We start from the raw sequence: 22953 nt of genomic DNA on the forward strand, positions 1-22953 counted from the left end.
CCCTGTGGCAGAACTGCTTGCTGTTGGAGAGCTACCTCCAGCTGTGAGGCCAGTGCAGCTGGAATGGAAGGAGCGAGGTGAAGCGAGGAGGCCTGAGGGTGGGTTGTGAGTCACAGTGAGAAGGTGGGCTTTTACTCTGGGTGATGGGAGCCATGGAAGGTTGTGAGCAGAGGAGGAGCGGGTAGGTTTCCTCTGGCCTCTGTGTGGGGTAAGGAGGAGGCACAAGGGTGGCCAAGGGTTGAACAAGGCTGCACAGATGCAGAGGCTTGACTGGATTCTGGAAACGTCTGAAGGTGGACTGAACTGGATATGCTGGAAGACTAGGGGTCAGGATAGGCAGTAAGGGAAAGGACGAGGGATGAGGGTCCTCTTGGCCCCTCTGTCTTCCATTTTCACCTGTGTGCGTGAAGGCTGGGTCAGGCTAGTGGCCGTATGGAACCCAGCCGGGCTCCTGCACGGCCCATGCGGATTAACTCTGCACCTTGAAAGGTGGGGGGGAGGGAGGGGCACAGGTGTATGAGAATCCCGGGGGCTGGAATGAAGGCCATCAGTGGCAGGAGAGACGATGTCCCCAAGAGGTGACCTTTGGTGATGGCCTTTGGGGGTTTTGGACACTAGGCCTGGTGGGTGGATAATGGAAGATCACCAGGGGTGGTCCCAATGAAGCAGTGGTCTGGATTCAACCCAAGTGGGGCCCCCCCCCCCACACCTGGGGCACCCACTCTCTTGGCCTCCTTGAAGGTCTGTTAACCTGCTGCAGTGGCCTGACGGGTCCTCAGGGGCACGGAAGGCAGCAGGTGGCCCTCAAGCCGGGACGTGGTGAGGTGTGAGTGTGGGACAGGGCGACAGAGACAAGCTGGAGGGCCTGGGAAAGAGAACCGCGGGTCCCGGGTGCGGCCTCCCGGTGTCCGCTGTGCCCCATGTCGAGGACACAGCCTAGTGGGGTGAAGGGGCCCAGGTTGAGCAAGGGCATGCAAGCGGGGACGAGGGATGGGGGCACGGGGCCGCTCCGGTCCTTCTTGGGTTTAGGCCTGGCGGGCGGCAGGCAAGACACCCTGTCCACCTCTGCTCCGCCCTCCCGCGCCTGGGTTTCCTCCACTGGAAAATGAGCCCGAGCGCTGGCCCGCCTCCAGGACGCGGCGCAACAACGCCGGGACATGTACACCCGAGGTCGACGCCGACGCTACCTCCGCGGGACCCAGCTACCGCGCGCCCCGAAATCGTAAACGCCGCGCCCCGTCCCTGAGGGGCGGAGCTAGCGCCGGTCCCGCCCCTCCGTCCCAAGAACTCCCGCCAGCGCGCCCCCCGGCCCAACTGCAGCGCGTGACGCGGGGCGCGCGGCTCCGGCGGCCACCGTGGGCGGGCGCAGACTGCCGGGACGGCAGGGAGCGGCGGCATGGCGGCGGCGGGGTCGGCGGGGCCCGAGCCCATGCCGAGCTACGCGCAGCTGGTGCAGCGCGGCTGGGGCAGCGCGCTGGCGGCGGCGCGGGGTTGCGCGGACTGCGGCTGGGGGCTTGCTCGCCGCGGCCTGGCCGAGCACGCGCACCTGGCGCCGCCCGAGCTGCTGCTGCTGGCCCTCGGCGCGCTCGGCTGGACCGTGCTGCGCTCGGCGGCCACCTCGCGCCTCTTTCGGGTCAGTGCTGCAAGGGGTTAGGACGTGGGGGCCCCGGGCTGGAGGAGCTCGGGCCGCGGAATCGTGGGCCGCCGGGTGCCTTATCGGTCAGGGCGGGGTGGGAGTGGGGGTGAATGCGGGGGTGTGACCGGTCTGGGGAAGCGTGGGACGTGGGGACTCCGACTCGGGTAGGGTGTTCAAGATGTGGGGGAACAGATCCGGTCAGTGGGGCACAAGGAGGCCCCGGGAGGTGGGAGGGCCTTGGCTGCTGCGCACTCTTTCGGACCCGGTGGAGCCGGAGACCGAGGAGCGGAGGACACAGGAGGAGAAGGTTGGGCGCACAGGGGCCGTCTGCGCCTTGCTTCTCCGGGTCGTGCGGGGCGCTGTCCGAACCGTGTTGGTGTCCAGGGTCGGTGCGGCGGCGGGACTGGCTTGTCCGCTGCTACGGGGAAGAGGCCGGAGCTGCCCGCTCGCTGTAGCTCGGCTCTCTGGAGTCAGCGCCACCCTCCGATGAAGGGATGCAAAAGCCGGGGCTCCCTGGCGACGCCGCCTTCTCAGTCTTTGGGAGAGGTCGCGCAGCCTGGGTCCTCGAAGCCGGACTGTACGGCCCCCAAGGGGTCGTGACAGAACTACTGAATTTCCGGCGAGCCTGGGAAGGCCACCTCCCCCACCTGGAGAGTGACCGGGGGTGACATTGGTGCCTGGTCTCCCTCCTTTCCTTGGGGGGGGGGGGGTCGCTGCTGTGGGAGCTTGTGGGAAGGCGTTTGGACTCATCGCTGGGCTGTGACTCCCCCGAGGACCAGCTGGGATCACTCCGCCCGTCTGACCAGAGCTGGCAGGGGGTGCAGGGACAGAGTGCCCGGAGCCAACAAAGGGGCCTTTCTCTGCTGGCAGGGAAGAGGCTGGCCCTTGTTAAGTCGAGGATGGGATGTTGTCTGGCTGCCGTTGTCCGCACCCCCATATGACCCACATGGTGGGTAGAGACCCCAGCCACCACCCTGCTCCAGGGAGGGGCGGCAGGCACGACAAGAGCCGCTCCACATGTCAGCTCTGGGCCCAGTCCAGCGTTGTTGCTTCCCCCACCTTGCAAGTTTCCAGCTGGGAGGTGGGAGGTCCAGGAACACCAGAGCCCAGGAGGGGATACGGTCACTTTGGGACTACCAGGTTGGAGCAGGCTTCCTCCTCACTTCCTGAGGGAGCTGGGTAGGGGACAGCAAGATCACAGCGCCCCCACTTTTGGAATCCCAGGAGTTCTGGCACTCACTCCAAATTTGTGGCTCGCCCTTCCCCAGAAACGGGTGGGCTGCCTCGTCCAAAGCTCATCTTCTTGGCAGTTGTCTGGTTGCCAGGGGTTACTGGAGCTGGCTCCAACTGTCTCCATGGCGACTATTGGTGCTCCAGCCCCCTCAGCCTCTCCTAGGGGAAGGGGGCGGGGCTTGGCCGGCAGCTGTGGCGCCCCGCCCCCAGGGAGATTGAGGCTCTGCGCCCCGCAGATTCCTTCACGTCTCACCGTTGCATGCCCCCAGTTCTCTTGTGCCTTCCCCGATGTCCCTTCAGGTCCGCCTGTCTTTGATGTCCTTGCCCTGACCCTCTTTATTCCTCTGCTGCATCCTCCCTTCCTTTGTCGCCCTGCATCCCCAGGTCTTGCCCCACATCCCTCCCCCATCTTCCACAGCCCTCTCTTCCTCTCAGGTCTCCCCAGACTCCACCTCTGAGGCACCCCCTTCCCCTCAGGTTTCTCCCCCTGGGGATCACTGGGTTCCAGCCCCCTGTGTCCCCCACAAATGCCCCCAAATTTGTCTCCATGCTCTCTTCACAGGTTTACCCCCACCACCCCTTCCAAATCTTCCCTTTAATCCTCTCTCCTCCCTGTCATACCCCCAGCTCCTGTTGAGACCCCCCACCCCCAGTCCCCTAGACTGACCCAGTGATCTTCCTGGCTTTACACCCACACGTCCCCTTCCTCTGCTCACAGCCTCCCTCACGTTTCCTCTCAGGTCTCCCCCATCACTCCCCTCCCCAGGCCACTGCGGCTGGACAGCTGGGCACTAAGTTTAGCCCTTGGCAGGCACTCGTGGGCTCTGGTTACGTTCCAAGAGGCTGTGGGGACCTGGCCCGGCCCTCCCCAACACTGCCTGGCCTGGGGAGTCCCCGGGCTTCGGTTTCCCTTCCCTGGAGGAGTGGACCTGGGCCCCCAGCGCTGATGGCCCACCCACCTTCTCACCCATAGCCCCTAGCCAAGCGGTGCCGCCTCCAGCCTAGAGATGCCGCCAAGATGCCTGAGAGCGCCTGGAAGTTTCTCTTCTACCTGGGCGCCTGGAGCTACAGCACCTACCTGCTCTTCGGCACTGACTACCCCTTCTTTCACGACCCACCCTCCGTCTTCTATGGTAGGGCCCCTCCCAGGGTGGGGCAGGTTGGGGGAGGGCTGTTTTCGGAACTCAGAGAAAGCTACCTCGAGGGGCCTGTGGGCCAGGAAAGAGGGCACCTGACCGTGTGTCAGGACTCAGGGGGACATCTTAGAGGAGGTGACCCCTTGGGTGGGCCCTGGCAGGCAGTCCAGCACGTGCAAAGGCCCTGGGGCTTGCATGAGCGCGATGTCTAAAGGCCAGAGGAGGACAGCAGGAGCTTGAGTTTCATCCTAAATGGGGTGGGTTTGTGGATTATAAGAAGCTTCTGGCTCCCAGGAAATGAACCTTGGGTAAGGAGGGGAGCCGGGCCCAGGGGGCAGGTGAAAGACCAGTGTGGCTTGGACCAGCTTGGCGAGGAGATATAGGTGGGGGGAAGTGACTGCATCGTTGAGTGGATTCGATGTGGAAGTCTCATGAAGGTCTGAGCTGTGGGTGGGGGATGAGCAGGAAGGTGACTGCAGCGCTGTCTGTCACCAGCCGGGAGGCTGAGAGAGAACAGTCTGCAGTGAGGGGTCAGACTTCGCTACCCTTGTGCTGACCACACAGGCCGTGCGTCTGGGACACACATGGACGTGTTTCCTGCCGTGTGGTATAAACATCCTGAGAGGGTTCCTATGGCCCCAGGGAGCTGAGCATGGAACCCCTGTGTGTCTCTTTCTGGGACCCTGCTGTCCGCAGGACCGCTTTTCCCATGTCATAAATCCCTGGGGGGAGGTTTTAGTTGTCATTCAATTTTCTTTTATGAGAATGAACTGTAATTGAACTCTTTCAAAGTTTCGGGCATGGACTTGCTTCTGGCTCCTCCTTATAAATTATTCTTTGCGACTACACTTGCAACTTAGTTGCTTCTTTGGGTGCACATTTATTGAGCACCTACCCTGTACCAGGCACTGTGCTGGCACAACTATGGACACGTGAGAAAAAGGGCCCTACCCCTGTGTCTTGGGGTAACAGACCATGAAACAGGAAATCTGTTAATGGTGGCAAACACAGATGAGAAATCTTGAGTGAGGAGAGGAGAGGGGATATGGGGTGAAGGGCATTTTCTACAGGGATGGGGAAAGTGTTAGCTAGTGTCCAACTCTCTGTGACCCCATGGACTGTATAGCCCACCAGGCTCTTCTGTCCATGGACTTCTCCAGGCAAGATTACTGGAATGGGTAGCCATTCCCTTCCCCAGGGAATCTTCCTGATCCAGGGATTGAACCCAGGTCTCCTGCATTGCAGGCAGATTCTTTACCATCTGAGCCACCAGGAAGACCACAGGGATGGGAATGGTCCCACCAAAGGTGACTTATATGTGGCGACTGGGAGGAGCCTGGGGCAGATAGGAGATGTAAAGGCTACTGTCAGACAGACACGCTACTGGCTGACCAGAAACAGCAAGGAGCCCAGTCAGCTGGGGCCGGGGCAGTGGAGCCCTTAACCAGAGGGCCGAGAGCAGAAGGGGGAACACTGGCAGGATGACTTGAGGGGCTGAGGACGGGAGCTGGTGTCTGTGTCCAGAACAGGGCTGAAGCAGGGAGAGAAGTGGTTAAGAAATGTTTTAAGGGGATCCCCCCTGGTGGCCCAGTGGTGAGGACTCTGTGCTTCCACTGCACAGGGCACAGGTTGGATCCCTGGTCGGTGAACTAAGATCCCGCATGCCACTCGGCATGACCAAAACTAAAAAAAGAGAGAGACAGAGGTCACATCATTAAAAATTTTTTTGAAAGCAGAATTGGTAGAATTCACTGCCAAACCAGAGGTGGGTGTGAGAGGGGAGGAGGGTGGGGCTGATGCTGGGGTCTAGGGGGTGGAGGTGGGGCAGGTGTGGGGAGACCAGGAGCTGATCCTGGAGGTCAAGGAGGGGGATGAGGCGAGGGTGATGTGGAGAGTCCAGAGCAGCAAGGGAGTGTGTGTGGAGACGAGGTGCCCTGCCTGCCCCCCTCTAAATGTGCCAGGAGGCACAGACACAGCCCGGATGGAGAGTTATCTGCTCCCCATGTCCCTCTAGCCCAGATCCAGGGCCCACGGCTGGAGAGGGGATGCTCCCCACTGTACCAGTCTTGAATGCAATAGGTGGAAAAGTGGATGTCCAGTTTCCACAGAGGGCGCCTCCATGTCCCTTCCTTCTCAAGAGGGACAGAGGCCCCTGGCAGGTGCGGGGTTGGGGGCTCCCTCTGCTGACTGCTGCCCAGCCGCACACACAGCGTGGCGAGAGACGCTCCCAAGACTGAGTTTGGCTGCTGAGTCTCGGGAGCCCTGGACGTGTTAAAGTTGGGGGTGAGTGATCTGTCGGGTGTTTTGCGTTTTTAAAATTAGTTAAACATAACATAGAATTAACTATTTAATTTTATTTATTAATTTATTTGGCTGCACCATGTGGCTTGCAGGATCTTAGTTCCCTGGCCAGGGATTGAACCCCTGCCACCAGCAATGAAAGTGTAGAGTCCTAACCACTGGACTACCAGGGAATTCCCAGAATTAATGATTTTAACCAGTCACAGAAAGACAAATATTGTGTGATTCTACTTATATGAGGCACTTAGGGCTTCCCTGATAGCTCAGTTGGTAAAGAATCTGCCTGCAATGCAGAAGACCCTGGTTCAATTCCTGGGTTGGGAAGGTTCCCCTGGAGAAGGGATAGGCTACCCACTCCAGTATTCATGGGCTCCCCTGATGGCTCAGCTGGTAAAGAATCCACCTGCAATGCGGGAGACCTGGGTTTGATCCCTGGGTTGGAAAGATCCCCTGGAGGAGGGCATGGCAACCCATTCTAGTATTCTTGCCTGGAGAATCCCCATGGACAGAGGAGCCCACCAGGCTCCCGGGCTCCTCTGTCCATGGGGTCTCGAAGCGTCGGACACAGCTGAGCGACTAAGCCCAGCACAGCACAGGGTTGTCAGATCCACAGAGACAGAAAGTCGATGGTGGGGGCCAGGGGCTTGGGGGAGCGGGGACAGTGGGAGTGTCCAGCGGGAACAGAGTTTCAGTTTTACAACATGGAAAGCGTCTTGGGGATTGGTTGCCCAACACTGTGAATATACCTAGTGCTACTGACTTAAAAGTGGCCTAGATGGTACATTTTATGTTATATATATTTTTTTAGCACAATTTAAAAAAATTCACCATTTTAAAGTGAGCAAATCAGTGACAGCACAGTCACGTGTTGTCCAAGCACCATGTCTGTCTAGTTCCAGAACATTTCCATCTTGCCCAAAAGGAGACCCATCCCCATTAGCAGCTCCCCATCCTCCCTCTCCCAGCCCCAGGTAAACACTAATCTGCTTTCAGTCCCCACGGATTTGCCTGTTCTGGTCATTTCTTCTACATGGAATCATTGGTTTGTGATTATATGTGACTATTTTGTGTCTGGCTTCTTTTACTCAGCATCATGTTTTTGAGGTTTATCCACATTGTAGTGTGTGTTAATGCATCTTTCCTTTTTGTGGCTGCACAATATTCCATCGTGTGAATTTACCCCATTTTGTGCATCCATTCACCTGCTGACGGGCACTGGGGCTCTTCCCCTTTTGATGACTGTGACTAGTCCTGCCATGAACATGGGTGTAAAGCGTCCCTGTCTTCATTTCCCTTGGCCGTAGGCCAAGAGCGGGCTTGCCAGGTCATGGGGTCTGTGTATTCCCAGCCATCGAGGTGGCTGCGGGGAGAACGGACCGTCAAACAGTCAGGAACAGGCTCTGGAGGCCGGGAAGCTGGGGCAGTGCTGGGAGGAGATGGCAGTGCCTGGTCCAGGGCAGGGGTGGGGGCAGGGACCAAGGAGGGGCCCTCCGAGAGGCGCCCAAGCGGGTCTCTGTTGCAGGAGGGGTTGGGGCACAGGCGAAGGCTTGTCACTGGAGGAGGCAGCTAGGGGGTAGGGCTCCAGGGGGACTTGAGGGTCTAGCTCCAGGTCATGGAGGCAGGGGGTGGGGACAGGAGACCTGGGACGGAGCCCACAGAGGCCATTTCAGGGGTGGGGTGAGCAGGAGGAGCTGCAGACAGCAGGGCACAGCCCGGAGTTCTCGGTCAGGCCAGGCAAAGACTGGTGATGGGCTGAGGAGGGGACGGAGGTGGTAGAAGTAGCTGGGGGTCGGTGTCCCTGGGAAGGCTCAAGACCGGAGTGTGGGTGGGCGCGTGTGTTGGGGGTGGCCGGGGGGAACTACAGGAGGGAGCGAAGTGGAGCTGGGCGCTCTGTGCGGGAGCACCCACACTCATGGGCACGGGCCAGCACAGCGAGGCAGGTGGCACCTCCATCAGTCTGGACTTTGCTGGGAGGGTCTCGAGCAAGCCTGGCGACTAAGAGACTAACAGGAAGGGGGCCTGGGGCAGAGTTGGAAGTTCTGCACAGGACCGATTTCAGGGCTGCTGTTCAGTCGGTCAGTCGTGTTCAACTCTCTGCGACCCCATGGACTGCAGCACACAAGGCTTCCTTGTCCCTCACCATCTCCCAGAGTTTGCCCAAGTTCATGTCCATTGAGTCGGTGATGCCATCCAACCATCTCATCCTCTGCCACCCTCTTCTCCTCCTGCCTTCAGTCTTTCCCACCATTAGGGTCTTTTCCAATGAGTCGACTCTTCACATCAGGTGGCCAAAGTATTGGAGCTTCAGCTTCAGCATCAGTCCTTCCAATGAATATTCAGGGTTGGTTTCCTTTAGTATGGACTTGTAGGAGTCGTTTTGAGGGTAGGAGCACCTTTTTCTGTAGATGTAGAATCGGTCTAGAAGGTAATGCCTATTCCTAAGCAATGACGGGTGGAGAGTGGGTAACAGAAACCCGGTCACCAGCGCACCTGCAGAGACATGCGGCACACGCCTGCTTGAGGGGGTGAATGGGGTCACTGGGGGTCCCAGAGGCCCTGTGAGTCCCTGACGGCACGGTGCGGCCCTCCCCAGACTGGAAGACGGGCATGGCGGTGCCACGGGACATTGCAGTGGCCTACCTGCTACAGGGAAGCTTCTACGGCCATTCCATCTATGCCACGCTGTACCTGGATGCTTGGCGCAAGGACTCAGTGGTCATGCTTGTCCACCACGTGGTCACCTTGGTCCTCATTGTCTCCTCTTACGCCTTCCGGTGAGTCCAGAGGGAGACAGGAGGGTAGAGGGTGCTGGTGTGAGCAGTGGCAGGAGGCTGGCACAGGACAAAGGCTGATCCTTGGGTCAGGCATGGGAGTGTCCGTGGGGGAGGCTCCTGGAGAGAGATTCTAGGGTGATGGGGTGAGACAGGTGCAGAAAGGCCCTCCTGCCCCCACCCCATCTGGGCCACTCTAACCCCTCCTAGCTGGCATCCTTGGCCGGGTCACAAAGCAAGTGTTTACTGAACACCTGCCATGTGGCAGGTGCTGCTGGGGGTGCGACCATGAGCCCGACAGACCCTGATGTTCCAGAACCCACCGTGGCCACCACATGGGGTCACAGGCTTCAAGGCAGAGCCTGTCCAAGCCACAAGCTGCTGTGTATGTAAAAGCCACTCTGATTCCAAGGCAAAGGAGAGTGAAAACACCTTGCAAGCCCTTTGTTATCTCATTTACATGTTGAATGACAATGTTTCAGATATGCTGAATTATTTAGAATATATTATTAAAATTCATTTTACCTCTTCCACTTTATTTTTTTTTAATGTGGCTGATGGAAAATTTAAAATGAAAGTGGGATTAGCAGATGTAAATGATTACATATAGAAGGGTTAAACAGCAAAGTCCTACTGTATAGCACAGGAAACTATATTCAGTACCCTGTGATAAATCCTAATAGAAAAATATGAAAAAGAATGTATATGTATATGTAAGAATGTGCTTAATCACTCAGTTGTGTCTGACTCTTTGTGACCCCATGGACTGTAGATTGCCAGGCTCCTCTGTCCGTGGGATTCTCCAGGCAAGAATACTGGAGTGGGTTACCATTCCCTTTTCTAGGGGGTCTTCTCAATCCAGGGATCGAACCCAGGTCTCCTGCATTGTAGATGAATTCTTTACCAGCTGAGCTACCAGGGAAGCCTTTATATATATAAAAATACATATATATATAAAACTGAACCACTTTGCTCTACAGCATAAATTTAACACAATATTGTAAATCACCTGTACTTCAATAAAATCAAAAAACTAACAATGACGCATACAGCTCATATTCTGTTCCTATTGGACTAGCTGTGCCCTCCAGCACAGTACCTGCTGGCCACGGGTGGCCTTGTTAACGTTAATTAAACTTAAATAAAATCACACATTTTGTACTACAGCGCTGGTGACTCTGTAGCTGGTGACTCTGGGTCTCAGACAGTGCAGGTTTAGAACATTCCTATCATTCCTGAAAATTCTATCAGACAGCCCTGCTCTAGAGGGTAGAGTCAGATAACATCCCCTCACACCCCCCCCCGCCCCGCCAAAAAAACCGACACTTATCTGAAGGTGATAACTGGAAAACTCGAGTGGAAAGATGAGGACTACCAAGGTGGTGAGGTTAGGTGGGGGGTTGGGGGTGACAGGTGAGCAGAGACTGAAGGGCGGTGAAGGAAGGCTCCAGGAACACTAGGGATGCTAGGTGGTGAGCACAGCCTGTGACTCGGGAGCCTGAGCTGTCAGGAGGACAGAGTGGGGACGGAGACGTGACCAAGGCATACGGCCACGTCCAGGCTGGACTCAGGCCGCTGGCCCACGCAGCTGTGAGCGGTCAGGAGCGGGGCTCCAGGCTTCTGCAGATCCTGGTGGGGACCCAGCCCGTCTCAGGCAAGCCTGCAGATTGTGGCCGTGTTCAGGTTAAATGTATAAACCTGGGAACATCAGTGAGGCAGTCGTGTTTAAAGTTTGAGGGATCTGGACTTGTCAGGGTCAGGGGTTACAGAGGGGTGAGGGGTCACAGAGGTAAGGAAGGATCAGAGAAGGAACTTGCAGAGAGGTTCCTGAGTCACGAGGGATAGGGTGAGGGCCTGGGTGGGGCTGCCACAGGGTGGATGCGGTCTGGGCGCTCCTGCTGACCTAGCCGCTTGAAGGGATGGGCAGGGCAGCCGGGCCAGGGAGGATGGCTGCGAACGGCCCACAGGAGGCCTGGGGGGCGGCCAGGGGGCCTGTGCTTGGGAGCCTGGGTGTGGGTGGGGGTCCCCTGTAACTGGCCCTCTGCTCTCCCGCTCTCCTACCCAGGTACCACAAGGTGGGCATCCTCGTGCTATTCCTGCATGACATCAGCGACGTGCAGCTGGAGTTCACCAAGCTCAATGTCTACTTCAAGTCCCGCGGAGGCGCCCACCACAGGCTGCACGCCCTGGCTGCCGACCTGGGCTGCCTCAGCTTCTGCCTCAGCTGGTGAGGGGAGGGGGCGGGGCCAGGCCGGAAAGGGGTGGGGTTTAGAGGAGTGGGCGTGGCCGAGCTGAAAGACAGCGCGTCCCAGAGAGGGGGTGGGCCCGGCAGGGAAGGGGGTGGGGTTTAGAAGAGTGGGTGTGGCCGAGCCGGAAGAAAGAGGGTCCCAGAGAGGGGGTGGGCCCGGCAGGGAAGGGGATGGGGTTTAGAAGAGTGGGTGTGGCCGAGCCGGAAGAAAGCGCGTCCCAGAGAGGGGGTGGGCCCGGCAGGGAAGGGGGTGGGGTTTAGAGGAGTGGGTGTGGCCGAGCCAGAAGAAAGCGGGTCCCAGAGAAGGGGTGGGCCCGGCAGGGAAGGGGGGTGGGGTTTAGAGGAGTGGGTGTGGCCGAGCCAGAAGAAAGCGCGTCCCAGAGAGGGGGTGGGCCCGGCTGGGAAGGGGGTGGGGTTGGTGAGGTGGGTGGGGCCAGTTGGGAACGGGATAGGGCTTGTGGGAAGGGCCAGGGCCGGGCCGGAGAAGCAGGTGGGGCTTGGTGGGGGCAGGCAGGGCCTGGCGGGGCAGTAGGCGGTGCGAGTCGGGAAGAAGCCAGTGGGCCGGAAAGGACAGAGCAGGAATGGAAACAGAGGGGCAGGAATGAACAAGAGTGGGGTGAGGAGACGGGGACAGATGGAAGATTCCAGCCGGGACAGGTCAGGCACGGGGTGGGGCCGTCCTCCGCTTCTCCCCCACAGCCTCCCCGAGCCGCCCCTTCCTCCTGCAGGTTCTGGTTCCGTCTCTACTGGTTCCCGCTCAAGGTCCTGTACGCCACGAGCTACTGCAGCCTGCGGGCGGTGCCTGACATCCCCTTCTACTTCTTCTTCAACGCACTCCTGCTGCTGCTCACCCTCATGAACCTCTACTGGTTCCTGGTGAGTGGACGCCCGCCACGCCGCGCCGCCCGGCCCTCCGCAGACGCGGTCCTGTTCCGGTCCCCGTCCCCGAGGAGCCCTCCAGGCGCAGGCTGTCTTCTCACAGGCCCAGTGAGAGGGCCACCTTAGGCGAGGGGCAGAGGGCCTGTGGCAGGAGCAGACGGCGGTCAGGAGGCGCAGGGCTCTCTTCTCACCTCTGCCTTCCCGTCCCACAGTACATCGTGGCTTTTGCTGCCAAGGTGCTGACCGGCCAGGTGCGGGAGCTGAAGGATGTGCGGGAATATGACACGGCAGAGGCCCCGAGCCCGAAGCCCCGCAAAGCTGAGTGAGTGTGGAGGGGCCGGCGGCCCTGGTTCATTCCTTTAGCTACCTCTGTCTGACTCGCACCCTGAGGGCGGGCCCCGGAGACGCGGCGGCCAGTGAAGCCCAGGTGGACGCTGCCCCGCACCTGGAGCCTCCATTCAAAAGAGAGACTGCAATAAAGGCATGGACGATGTAGCTACAGAGTTAGACGCTGTCAGAACAGACAGCGAGGAAGGTGGGGGCAGAGAGGGGCCTGGTCGGGGGTGAGGGGTAAGGTCAGGGTCTCAGTGGTGGGAGCTGTAAGGGCCAAGCCCAGTGGTGAGGGGTGGCCGTTGGCCAGGCCTGACAACAACCTCTAAGTGGGGAGCAGGGGCTGCTGTGGGCGGCCCAGAGAGCCTGCACTCTGTTCATGCTGATACTCCCTGGCTTCAAGATCCCTTGAGGCAACCACTGGTCAGCCAAGCAGGAGACGGGGCTTGGGGTTTGGACCCAGGTGGGAGCCATAGGGACAGAGAGCAAAAGGGGCCTCTTGAAGCATTCTGGAGGTGGGCCTGGGGGCTGCCAGCCCTGGGATGTGAGCTAGATGGCACCCAAAGCCCTGGCCTAGAGGGGCCCCAGGGGCGAATGGAGGCAGGCCGGGGTGACCAGCCAGGTCCAAGGCATGCAGCACCCCACAGGCAGTGTGAGGAGTGGCTGAGCAGCAGTGAGGTGGGGTCGGGGGGCCGCTGAAGGCCCCCAGGGTGCTTCCCTGCAGACCCTCTGATTTGGCCTCTGGAAGATCGTGAGGGACCAGGCTGGGGAAGACGGTTTCCAGGAAGCAGTGGGCTCAGAGTGCGTGACGCATGGGTCAGCATGGGCCGTGAGGAAGAAGAGAGAAACAGATGTGGGAAGGAGAGCAGAGAACTGGGCGATGGTCAGAGAGGCCAGAAAGCCAGCACCCAGGGTCGAGAGAGGAGTCAGGCCAGGGAGTGGGGACGATGGACACGAGAAGGCTGGGCCGCAGGTGAGGTCATCCCAGTGGTCAGATCCCAGCGGTGTTGGAGAACTAACCAGACTTGCTCTGGCTGTAGGTGAAACAGAAATAAAAGAATCAGAGACGATCCAAGACCTCTGGCTTGAGCTGCCGTTCACCAAGCTGGGACTCGGGGCAGGGCTGTGTGCACCCGTGGGGTTGGAAGTTGGGAGTCTAGTTCTAAGGATGTTGGATTGTCCATGTCCAGCGAATTTGAGTTGGGAATTGAACATAGGAGTCTGACCAACCCTCAGAGGCTTCTGGAAGAAGCAGGGACTAAAGATAACTTCAGGGACGAGGTCAGAGAAGCACTTGCTTGGCCAAGTCTAAAACTCTGAGAGCTCTTTCTGCTGTAAGACAGTGAACTCCTGGAGAGCCCAAGGCAAGGAGAAAGTCAGACCCCCTAGCCACACCCCGTTCCCTGTTCTGTCTCCCCCAGGAATGTCCAGCCAGAATGTGGGTTGGGAGGCTGGCACCTCCAGCCCCAAATGGCAGCATTCCCACTAGGATGGCAAAGAACAAACTCCATACAGAGATGACAGGGGACCAGGGAATGCTGCCTCGTGGACACCACCTGAAGAACCTAATCCCTGAGGATAACTAGAATTAGCACAGTTGAGTACAAAACAAGAGGGGATAAAAAGCAATGAGAATGTGGGATGTGCCCCCAAAGAGCTGGTCAGGACACCTCCAAACTGTCAGGTCATGGAAAACAAGAGATGGAGGAGCTGTCCTAGCTCAGACTGACTGAATGCAGTTGTGGAATCCTGGACCAGAAGAGACATCTATAGAAAAACTAGTGAAATTCAAATAAAGTCTACAGTTTAGCTCATAGCAGTGTCCCCGGTGTTGGTTTCTTAGTTGTGACAAGTGCACTGTGGAGATATAAAATCTCAGCATTCGGGGAAGCTTGGACAAGGTCTGCCCTAGAACTCTTTATGCTATCTCTGCAAATCTAAAAATTATTCTAAAGTTGAAAGTTTATGAAAAATGTAAAAGACATGAGAGACCAGCCAAAACAGCATTGGATGTTCTGTTACTTTTCTGAGCCTGCTGTAACAAAGTGCCACAAACCAGGGGGCTTAAAACAACAGAAGATTATTCTCTCACAGTTCTGGAGATCAGACATCTGAAATGAAGGTGTCAACAGGAGCCACAAACTCTTTCTGAAGGTCTAGGGGAGGATCTGTGCTTACCTCTTCCAGTTTCTGGGTGTTCCTTTTGGCTTGTGACTACATCACTCGAGTCTCCATTTCCTGTCTTCGAAGACATGGTCTCTTCTCTCCAGCTCTTCTCTTATAAGGACATTTGTCATTGGATTTAGATCACTATCATCTCTTTGCAATTTCCTTCACTTAATTACATTTATAAAGACTATTTATCCAAATAGTCACATTCACAGTTCCAGAGATTAGGATGGGAACGTATCTTTTTAGGGACCACGGTTCAACCTACTGTAGAAGTTGTCTCCAACAATTAGATACAGCTTAAAGGAGAATCAGTAAATTGAAAGCTGTGGAGAAATTATCCAGAATGCAGCTAAACACATGGAAAATATGACAACTCAAATGGTAAGAATTATCTGGCTGAGTTCTAAGAAGAGACAGACAGAGAGAGAACAATGAGAAGACATAACACTGAGAATTCTTCCAGAAAATGACAAACCATAAATCATCAGCAGGATGAATAAGAAAGCATCCTTGCCCCAAACATGGGGCTTCCCTGGTTGCTCAGATGGTAAAGAATCTGCCTGCAGTGTGGGAGACCTGGGTTCAATCCCTGGGTTGGGAAGATCTCCTGGAGAAGGGAATGGTTACCCACTCCACTGTTCTTGCCTGAGAATCCCATGGGCAGAGGAGCCTGGGAAATGTGAAACAACCACAGAAAAGAAGAGATGACCTACAAAACGGTGACAGACTAACAGCAACAAGGGAAGCTGGAAAACTGTAGAGTCAGATATCACCTCCAACTTGGAAAGAAAGTAACAAGAAACCAGGACTCTTGTATACAACTTGAAAAGCAATTACTCAAGAGAAAAGATACCTGCTGGCTTAAATGAGATCCTGGGTTTTGTCCCCAGCATCCCCATCAAGAGAGAAAAAAAAAAAAAAAAGAAGAATATCCACAGGAACAAAAATTAAGAATGCTTACCACTTGCAGACCTTCTCTACAAGAATATTTCAGAAAACAGGAAAACTACACCCAAGAGATACATAAGCAGAGAAACTGACACGTATCTGGGTAAAATTCTTTTAAATGCCTCATCTCAGAGATTAAAAAAACTAGAGCTGGGACTTCTCTGGCGGTCCAGGGGTCAGGACTCTGCAGTTTCCACTGCAGGGTGTGCAGGTTTGGTTCCTAGTTGGGAACCCAGGTTCCACATGCTGCACAGCCAAACATTTAAAAAAATGGTAAACAATCACAAAGATGCCATGTTTGGGTCAAGCTTAATAAAATAAATAAAAATAAATGCCATGCCCTCCTCCAGGGATCTTCCCAACCTAGGAATCAAACCTGCATCTCTTATGTCTCCTGCATTGGCAGGTGGGTTCTTTACCACTAGCGCCACCTGGGGCATCCCAGGGGATTACCTTTGGGTGATCTATCTTAGTCGCTCAGTCGTGTCCAACTCTTTGCAACCCTGTGGACTGTAACCCATCAGCGCTTCGGTCCACGGGATTTTCCAGGCAAGAATACTGGAGTGGGTTGCCATTTCCTTCTCCAGGGGATCTTCCCGACCCAGGGATCAAACCCGGGTGTCCTACATGGCAGGCAGACTCCCCACTTCTGACCTGGTTAAAGACTTCAACTCCAGGATAAATGCAAATTGCAAGTAAAGGACAGGAAGAGACATTCAGGTGTGACCTTTGATCTGGAGGAATCTGCACAATGCAGCCCTAAACCATGGCAAGAGGGGACCCTGGGAGGTTAAGTCTGTGCGCCTCAGCAGGTGGCTCAGAAGCAGGAACAGATGTTCCTTTTTGTATTTTTAAACTTGATTTTTATGACATGTCTTTGTCCATGCTGGGTCTTTGTTGCTGCTGGGGCTTTCTCTGGCCACGACGAGCGGGGGCTACTCTCTAGTTGTGGTGCTTGGGCTCCTTGTTGCACTGGCTCCTCTTGTTGCAGAGCGTGGGCCCTGGGGCGCACAGCCGCAGTAGCTGCCGTTTCCAGGCTCTAACGCACAGGCTTAGTAGTCGTGGTGCGTGAGCTCAGTTGCCCTGAGGCATGTGGGAGCTTCCCAGTTCAGGGATCGAATCCATGTCTTCCTGCACTGGCAGGCGGATTCTTTACCGCTGAGCCATCAGGGAAGCCCAGGAACAGATGCTCTTTTAAAGCACAGAACACTTTTCAAAATTGAAGAAAAAAAAAAAACAGGCCACAGGAGCAACCTCCGTTGCTCAGGACCAGGATCACGCAGACCATGTATGATGAGAAAATTCAGTTAGGTCTGCAAACAGTAAGAAAACGGTGGCTGAGAATCACTTGGAAGGACTCGGAGTGGAATCATGTGGCAGGGCGGCACCGATGCCTTCCTGGCTCCTGCTGGTTCTCTCTTCTCATCTGCCTCCACGGGACCCCTCCTGGGTCTCCACCTCCGGGCCCCTGCAGTGGCCCCCGTGTCCTAGGCACGACCTTGGCATGAAGCCCCCGTCATACCCTCAGGCTGCTGGGACCCCCGTTCATCCAGGCCCCTTGCCCCACTCTGGCTGTGCTGACTTGCCAGCCCCACCTCCCCAGACGTTGGTCTTCGCCGCGCTCTCAGCAGGCCCTGCGGTATCCGAAGAGCTGAGACCCCCCATCTGGCCACAGCAGCCACGTGGGCCAAGGGTCCTTAGTGATGCCGGGGCGGTGCCTGCACTCCTGGGACTCTCCCTTCTCCTTGGCCACCAGCTGTCTTCACCATCGTCCCCTCACCCGATGACTGGCCCCCGTGTCCCCAGGAGGAGGACGTCCACCCTCTTGCCTGGCTGGCTGGCTCGTAGCTGGTCTGTCTCCTGAAGCCACCGTCTGGGCCACCGATGTCCACCCCCTTTCCTGCTCAGGGACATTCTGATCAAGGAGAGAAACCGCCTGTCTCTCTGCCCTTCTCTGCCAATCTGGCCAGCTTCTTCCCCACCCCACCCCCCTTTAGAGCACAGCGCCCCCCTCCCCTCCCTTCCCAAACCCAGCTCCCTCTGGGCTCTTTCTCCCCTCACCCCCTGAGACCACTCCTGTCTGCTCCACTGATGCTAAACAAACGTGGCGGTCACTTAAACCCCTCCCCTTTTTAAAAACAGTTTTATTGAGATGGAATTCACACACCATGCAGTTTGCCCATTTACCATGTGGAATTCAGTGTTTTTGGCCCATCCACAGAGTTGTGCAACCCTCACCATGGTTTTAGGACATTTTTGTCAGCCCCCCCAAAAGAAACCTCATACCCAGCCCAGCCCTCCTTTGTAATCACCAGGCTCTCCTGCTCCCCGCTTCACTTCCTGCCGCCTTCCTGCTCATCTGCCTGGCTTCCCACCTCCCACGTCACTGAATCCAACCCGACTTCCCAGTGTCTCTCCCAGCTCCCAGGGCCCCTCTGAGCGGCATTCTCTGTGCCAGTGTCTGCTTGACATTCTCAGCACCTCAAATATCCAACATCAACCCCCAGCCCCACTCCCAAACTACCTCTCCTGTACATTTGCCCATCACAGCTGATGGCAACTCAAGGTGTAAGCCTTCCAAAACCCTCGAGAGACCCCCTTCTCTCCCTTCTCCTTATCCTCAAGGAAATATCCAGAAACCACCTGGGTCTCTGCCTATCCACATCTCCCTCCAGCTTCCACCCTCACTCTGATTTTTTTCTTTCCCTGCAGTGTTGCACTAAGACTAAAAATGTATAAATCTGATACTGCAGAGAGGCCGTCCTGCCAGAATTGGGTACTCCCCTCCCCCCACAAATACTAACACTGTCTTTGAGGAGGGAGGGGGCACTTGGAAGCTTGTGCAGAAAAACAAACCTGAATAACCCCAGGAAAGCTCTGATAAAAAGGCCCAGGGCAGGGGATACAGATCCTTGGAGGTATTAAACCTTCTATAAAAGTATAGGAATTAAAAACAGCGGGAACAGAGCTGAGCCCATCAAACGTTAACAAAGAAGCAACCCCCGGGAGGGAAGAAGTGTCAGTGGAACGCTTCCTTGGTAACCATCTTTATCTCACATCAGCCCTCAGCACAAACTTCCAAACGATCAAAGATGTCGGTGCAGAAATGAAAGATGTGCAATCAAACAAACGGAAATGAGAGACTGTCGTCCAACAACGGAACTATGAGAAGCCTCGAGAAGCCAGGAATCCCACCTATGCTCCGTCTAAAGGACCAACAGGCAAAGCCAGAAGCTGTGGGACAGATGGGCCGTCCACAAGGGGCTTATCTCTGATCTCCTAGATAAAGGACTCCTGTGGTGGCAGTGAGAGGAAGCAGCGACCCACGGAGAAGTGGGCCGAGGGGGAGAGACGTGCTCCCAGGAAGGGGCATCCAGGGCTCCAGCCCAAAGGAAGAGCGAATCACAGTGACTGAGACAGCCTCCTCAGGAAAGTCTGTGTCCTGACATGGAAGGGTCTGTGGGCTAGAGTGCTCCACAAACCAGAGGGCAGGATTCTCAGAAAAACGGTGGTGGATTACTAGGAGTCATCCAGTCAAACTGAGTTTTCTGTGCTTTCTGATGTCTAGATCATGAGAATGTATTTGTTGTTTAGTCGCTAAGTCGTGTTTGACTCCTTTGCGATCCCCTGGACTGTAACCCACCAGGCTCAATCTGTCCATGGGATTTTCCAGGCAAGAATGCTTGAGTGGGTTGCCATTTTCTTCTCCAGGGGATCTTCCTGACCCTGAGATCAAACCCACATCTCTTGCATTGGCAAGCAGGTTCTTTACCACTGAGCCACCAGGGAAGCCCAAGAATGTATTACTGGCTCAAAAAAAAAAAAAAAAAATACATTTGTGTGTAAGTGGACTGTAGAACTCACTTCAGCAGAGACTGATGGATCGATCACGTGCAAAAGCATGAAGAGTTCTCATATGTGGGAACAGGAATGGCCAATGGCCATGACCATTAGGCTGCAGTGAGGTCCATCTTGGCATCAGCAGACTGGCAGTTAAACAGGGCGTAACTCTGAGCAAGGGCTGGCAGTAGCGGTGAGAAGCAGGGGCAGACCTGTTGGGTCCAGTAAGGTGGGCCTGGGTAGACCACTGAGAGCACAGGTCCCCTCCCAGTGGGAAGCCCAGACACCTGCCATGAACACAGGCAGGGAAGACGGAATTAAAGGGAACACCAGGGCACATGGGTGCCATCTCAGCTGCACCATTTGGAAAATTGAAGTGTAGGAGCACACATCTTTATAGACAGTTCAAAAGATGCAAGCCATGCACATTGTTTAGAAGTTAGGGGTCTTTCTCTGGGATCTCAAGCTGGGCACTTATAGTATTGATTCTTTTTTTAAAACACCACATAACTTGTTTTAAGGACATGGAAGCAAAATAGGGGCTGTGGCAGATGTAGACAGCAGGCAGTGGATGGAGAATCGTGGCCTGGGAAGCCTTTCTTGGTAAGGCTCCTGGAGGTGGGAAGGAGCCTGCCCTGTCCCAGTGGGGTCGCAGGGGGCTCTGGTCAATTCTGCCTCCTGTGGAGGCAGAGGTCCAGGTCCTGGTTCAGGTACAGTTGGTAGGTAACTTGCCCTCCAGCAGCCGCGGGTGGCTCAGGAGTTGGGGAGGGGAGAGAAGGGTTTAATTGTGGGGAGGAGCAGGGACCACTTGCCCGGCAGGCAGATGGCAGGGTCTTTTGGCCTTGTGGGCTGGGAGGAAGGATGGAGGCGGAGCTGGGAAAAAAGATATGAAAGGCCAGGAGGGCGGGAGAGGGGTGGGGGCTGCTGCTTAAGGGCGTGGGGTCCCCAGGCTAACCTGGGCCGGTTCTGGCTCGCAGGAAGCCGCTGAGGAATGGCCTGGTTAAGGACAAACGCTTCTGAACCCCTCCACCCCGGCCTCGCCGCCCAGGACCCAGTCCCACCCAACCTCGCCCTAGGAGACCGGCCACGCGGCTCCCCAGCCCGCCCCAGGGACCCTAACCCTACCAGGCTCCGCCCCCTCCCCAACCCACTCCGCCTTGGCCGCTCCCCGGACCCCTGCCCCGCCCCCCAGAGACCCCGCCCCCGCAATTGGTCCCTATTCGGCTTCAGGATCGCGGCCACACCCCCCGGGACCCTGACCCAGCCCAGATCTCTCCAGGGACCCCGGTCCTGCCCCCAGCCCACAAGTCAGGGAGCCCGACAGGCCCTGAGCACTCGCCCGGCCGCTGCCTGTGAGGAAGATGCCACCTCTGTGCCGCCGTCCGGCCCGCCGAGTCCTTCTCCTCCTACTGGCCCTGCTATTGCCCTCATCACCCCCGGCCTGCGCTCCAGCGCCCCCGGGCCCCGCCGCCGCCCTGCTCCAGGCTCTCGGGTTGCCCGACGTGCCCCGGGGCGCCCCCAGATCCCGGCCCGTACCCCCTGTCATGTGGCGCCTGTTCCGCCACCGGGACCACCAGGAGGCCAGGGCGGACCCGCGGAGGATGCCCCCGGGCGCCACCTTGCTGCCGTGCCACGTGGAGGCGCTGGGGGTCGCCGGAAACATCGTGCGCCACGTCGTGGACCGCGGTGAGTGGGGTCTGCGCTGGCGGCGTGGGTCTGGGAGGCCGAAGAGCCCTGAGGCTCCCCACCCATCCCGTCCGGCCCGCAAGCAACCTGGGCTTCAGTACTCCATGCGGTCCTGGGCGTGGACACCTGTGGGGACAGGGGATGGGGGACAGCGAAGGGAGCGGTCCGAAAGCCAGGCTCTTCTACTCTGAGCCGGGCCCCCTGGCTTGCAGCTGAAGCCCTGCCCCCACTCCATCGCAGCCCCTCTGCCGCTTCACACCACTTGATGTCTTCCTGCCGATGACACTCCGCCCCAGCATCGGTTCCCCTGGCCCGAGGCAGGCTTTCGCTCATCCCCCACTCGCCGATCTCCACTCCGCCCCCGCCCGCCCCCTGTCTGCCTAAGTCCCCAACCGCGGGCAGACCCCAAATGGGTAGGGCTTCTTCCTCGCAAGTGATGCCCTGCCCCCACTCCCTGGTGCTTCACACCACTTGACGCCTTCTAACAGACGGTGCGCCCCCATCTCCAGACGCTCACCTTTCTCTGCAGTCCCCAACCCAGACCCCCCTCGTGGGCCAGCCAGCACCGAGAGGGGACCCAGCGCCAGCCAAGCCCTCTCCCTTTCTTCCCAGGAGCGGCCGCCCGCCCTCCGGAACCCGCCTCAGCTGCAGGGCAGTGCCCTGAGTGGACCGTCATCTTCGACCTGTCGGCCGTGGAACCAGCCGAGCGCCCGAGCCAGGCCCGCCTGGAGCTGCGCTTCGCGGCTGCGGAGGCGACAGCGGGGACGACTGGCGGCTGGGAACTGAGCGTGGCGCCGGCGGAAGCAGGCCTCGGGCCGGTGGGGCTCCGCCAGGTGGTGCCCACGCTGGGACTGCCGGTGCGTGCCGAGCTGCTGGGCTCCATCTGGGCCCGCAATGCCTCGGCGCCCCGCAGCCTCCGCCTGACGCTGGCGCTGCGTCACCGGACCCCCGCGGCCTGCGCGCGCCTGGCCGAGGCCTCGCTGCTGCTGGTGACCCTCGACCAGCGCCTGTGCCACCCCCTGGCCCGGCCGCGGCGCGAGGCCGAGCCCCCAGTGGGCGGCGGCTCCGGGGGCGCGTGTCGCGCACGGCGGCTCTATGTGAGCTTCCGCGAGGTGGGCTGGCACCGCTGGGTCATCGCGCCTCGCGGCTTCCTGGCCAACTACTGCCAGGGCAAGTGCGCGCTGCCCGCGGTGTTGTCTGAAGCCGGCGGGACTCCTGCGCTCAACCACGCGGTGCTGCGCACGCTCATGCACGCGGCCGCCCCCGGCGCCGCCGGCCTGCCCTGCTGCGTGCCCGCGCGCCTGTCACCCATCTCCGTGCTCTTCTTTGACAACAGCGACAACGTAGTCCTACGGCACTACGAAGACATGGTGGTGGATGAGTGCGGCTGTCGCTGACGGGGGTGGGCAGGCTGGGGTGGGGGTAACAATAAACACTACGTGGTCTGCTCTGCTGGCTCCTCTGGTCTTATTACGTGGCCAGGATGGGGGGGAGGGGGCAGGGGATGCTGGCAGCCATCGACCATCACCGTTGACCACGAAGGTAATGGGTGGGGGTTCCCAACAGTGATGCCACCGGACAAACCGTCCCAGAGCCCAACATCTAACGAATCTGAAACCTAGGAACCGCCGGGCGCAGGCCCAGGCCCCCTTTTTCAAGCCGTCTCAGCTTTGTCATCAAGGTGGCTCTGAACCCCACATCCTCAACCAGCCAGACCCCCAGGCCAAGTGCTCTGCCACACACCCCTGCAGTTACCCAACCCCAGTGTGAAAG

The 22953-nt window shown here is 57.7% G+C and overlaps 2 protein-coding genes across 5 annotated transcripts; both read left to right on the forward strand.

Annotated features, from left to right (window-relative positions):
* The first annotated feature begins 1360 nt into the window (after positions 1 to 1360).
* On the forward strand, positions 1361 to 20713 carry CERS1 (ceramide synthase 1). 4 transcript variants are annotated; one of them, XM_061149780.1, is made up of 7 exons: positions 1361 to 1633; positions 3843 to 4002; positions 8900 to 9080; positions 11143 to 11304; positions 12054 to 12201; positions 12417 to 12526; positions 20472 to 20713. In XM_061149780.1, the coding sequence occupies exons 1-7, from the start codon at positions 1397 to 1399 to the stop codon at positions 20512 to 20514; spliced, it is 1041 nt and encodes a 346-aa protein (XP_061005763.1). In that variant the 5' UTR covers positions 1361 to 1396; the 3' UTR covers positions 20515 to 20713. The 4 variants fall into 4 exon arrangements, with proteins under 4 accessions (XP_061005763.1, XP_061005761.1, XP_061005762.1 ...); XM_061149778.1 differs by lacking the exon at positions 20472 to 20713 and adding an exon at positions 18717 to 19459; XM_061149779.1 differs by lacking the exon at positions 20472 to 20713 and adding an exon at positions 13956 to 14662.
* An 18-nt stretch (positions 20714 to 20731) lies between these two features.
* GDF1 (growth differentiation factor 1) lies at positions 20732 to 22577 on the forward strand. The gene is made up of 2 exons (XM_061149777.1): positions 20732 to 21180; positions 21793 to 22577. Exons 1-2 carry the CDS (start codon positions 20856 to 20858, stop codon positions 22575 to 22577), a joined length of 1110 nt encoding a protein of 369 aa, XP_061005760.1. The 5' UTR covers positions 20732 to 20855.
* The last annotated feature ends 376 nt before the right edge of the window (positions 22578 to 22953 follow it).

The sequence above is a fragment of the Dama dama genome, chromosome 9 (genome assembly GCF_033118175.1).
Source record: "Dama dama isolate Ldn47 chromosome 9, ASM3311817v1, whole genome shotgun sequence".
NCBI lineage: Eukaryota > Metazoa > Chordata > Mammalia > Artiodactyla > Cervidae > Dama > Dama dama.

Excerpts from the sequence above, each read along its gene's own strand:
- CERS1 (XM_061149778.1), top strand. The coding sequence starts at position 1,397 with ATGGCGGCGGCGGGGTCGGCGGGGCCCGAGCCCATGCCGAGCTACGCG. Across the intron at positions 4,003-8,899 it reads CCCACCCTCCGTCTTCTATG|ACTGGAAGACGGGCATGGCG; the intron begins GTAGGGCCCCTC and ends GGCCCTCCCCAG. Across the intron at positions 12,527-18,716 it reads CCGAAGCCCCGCAAAGCTGA|CCCTCAGCACAAACTTCCAA; the intron begins GTGAGTGTGGAG and ends ATCTCACATCAG.
- GDF1 (XM_061149777.1), top strand. The coding sequence starts at position 20,856 with ATGCCACCTCTGTGCCGCCGTCCGGCCCGCCGAGTCCTTCTCCTCCTA. Across the intron at positions 21,181-21,792 it reads GCGCCACGTCGTGGACCGCG|GAGCGGCCGCCCGCCCTCCG; the intron begins GTGAGTGGGGTC and ends CTTTCTTCCCAG.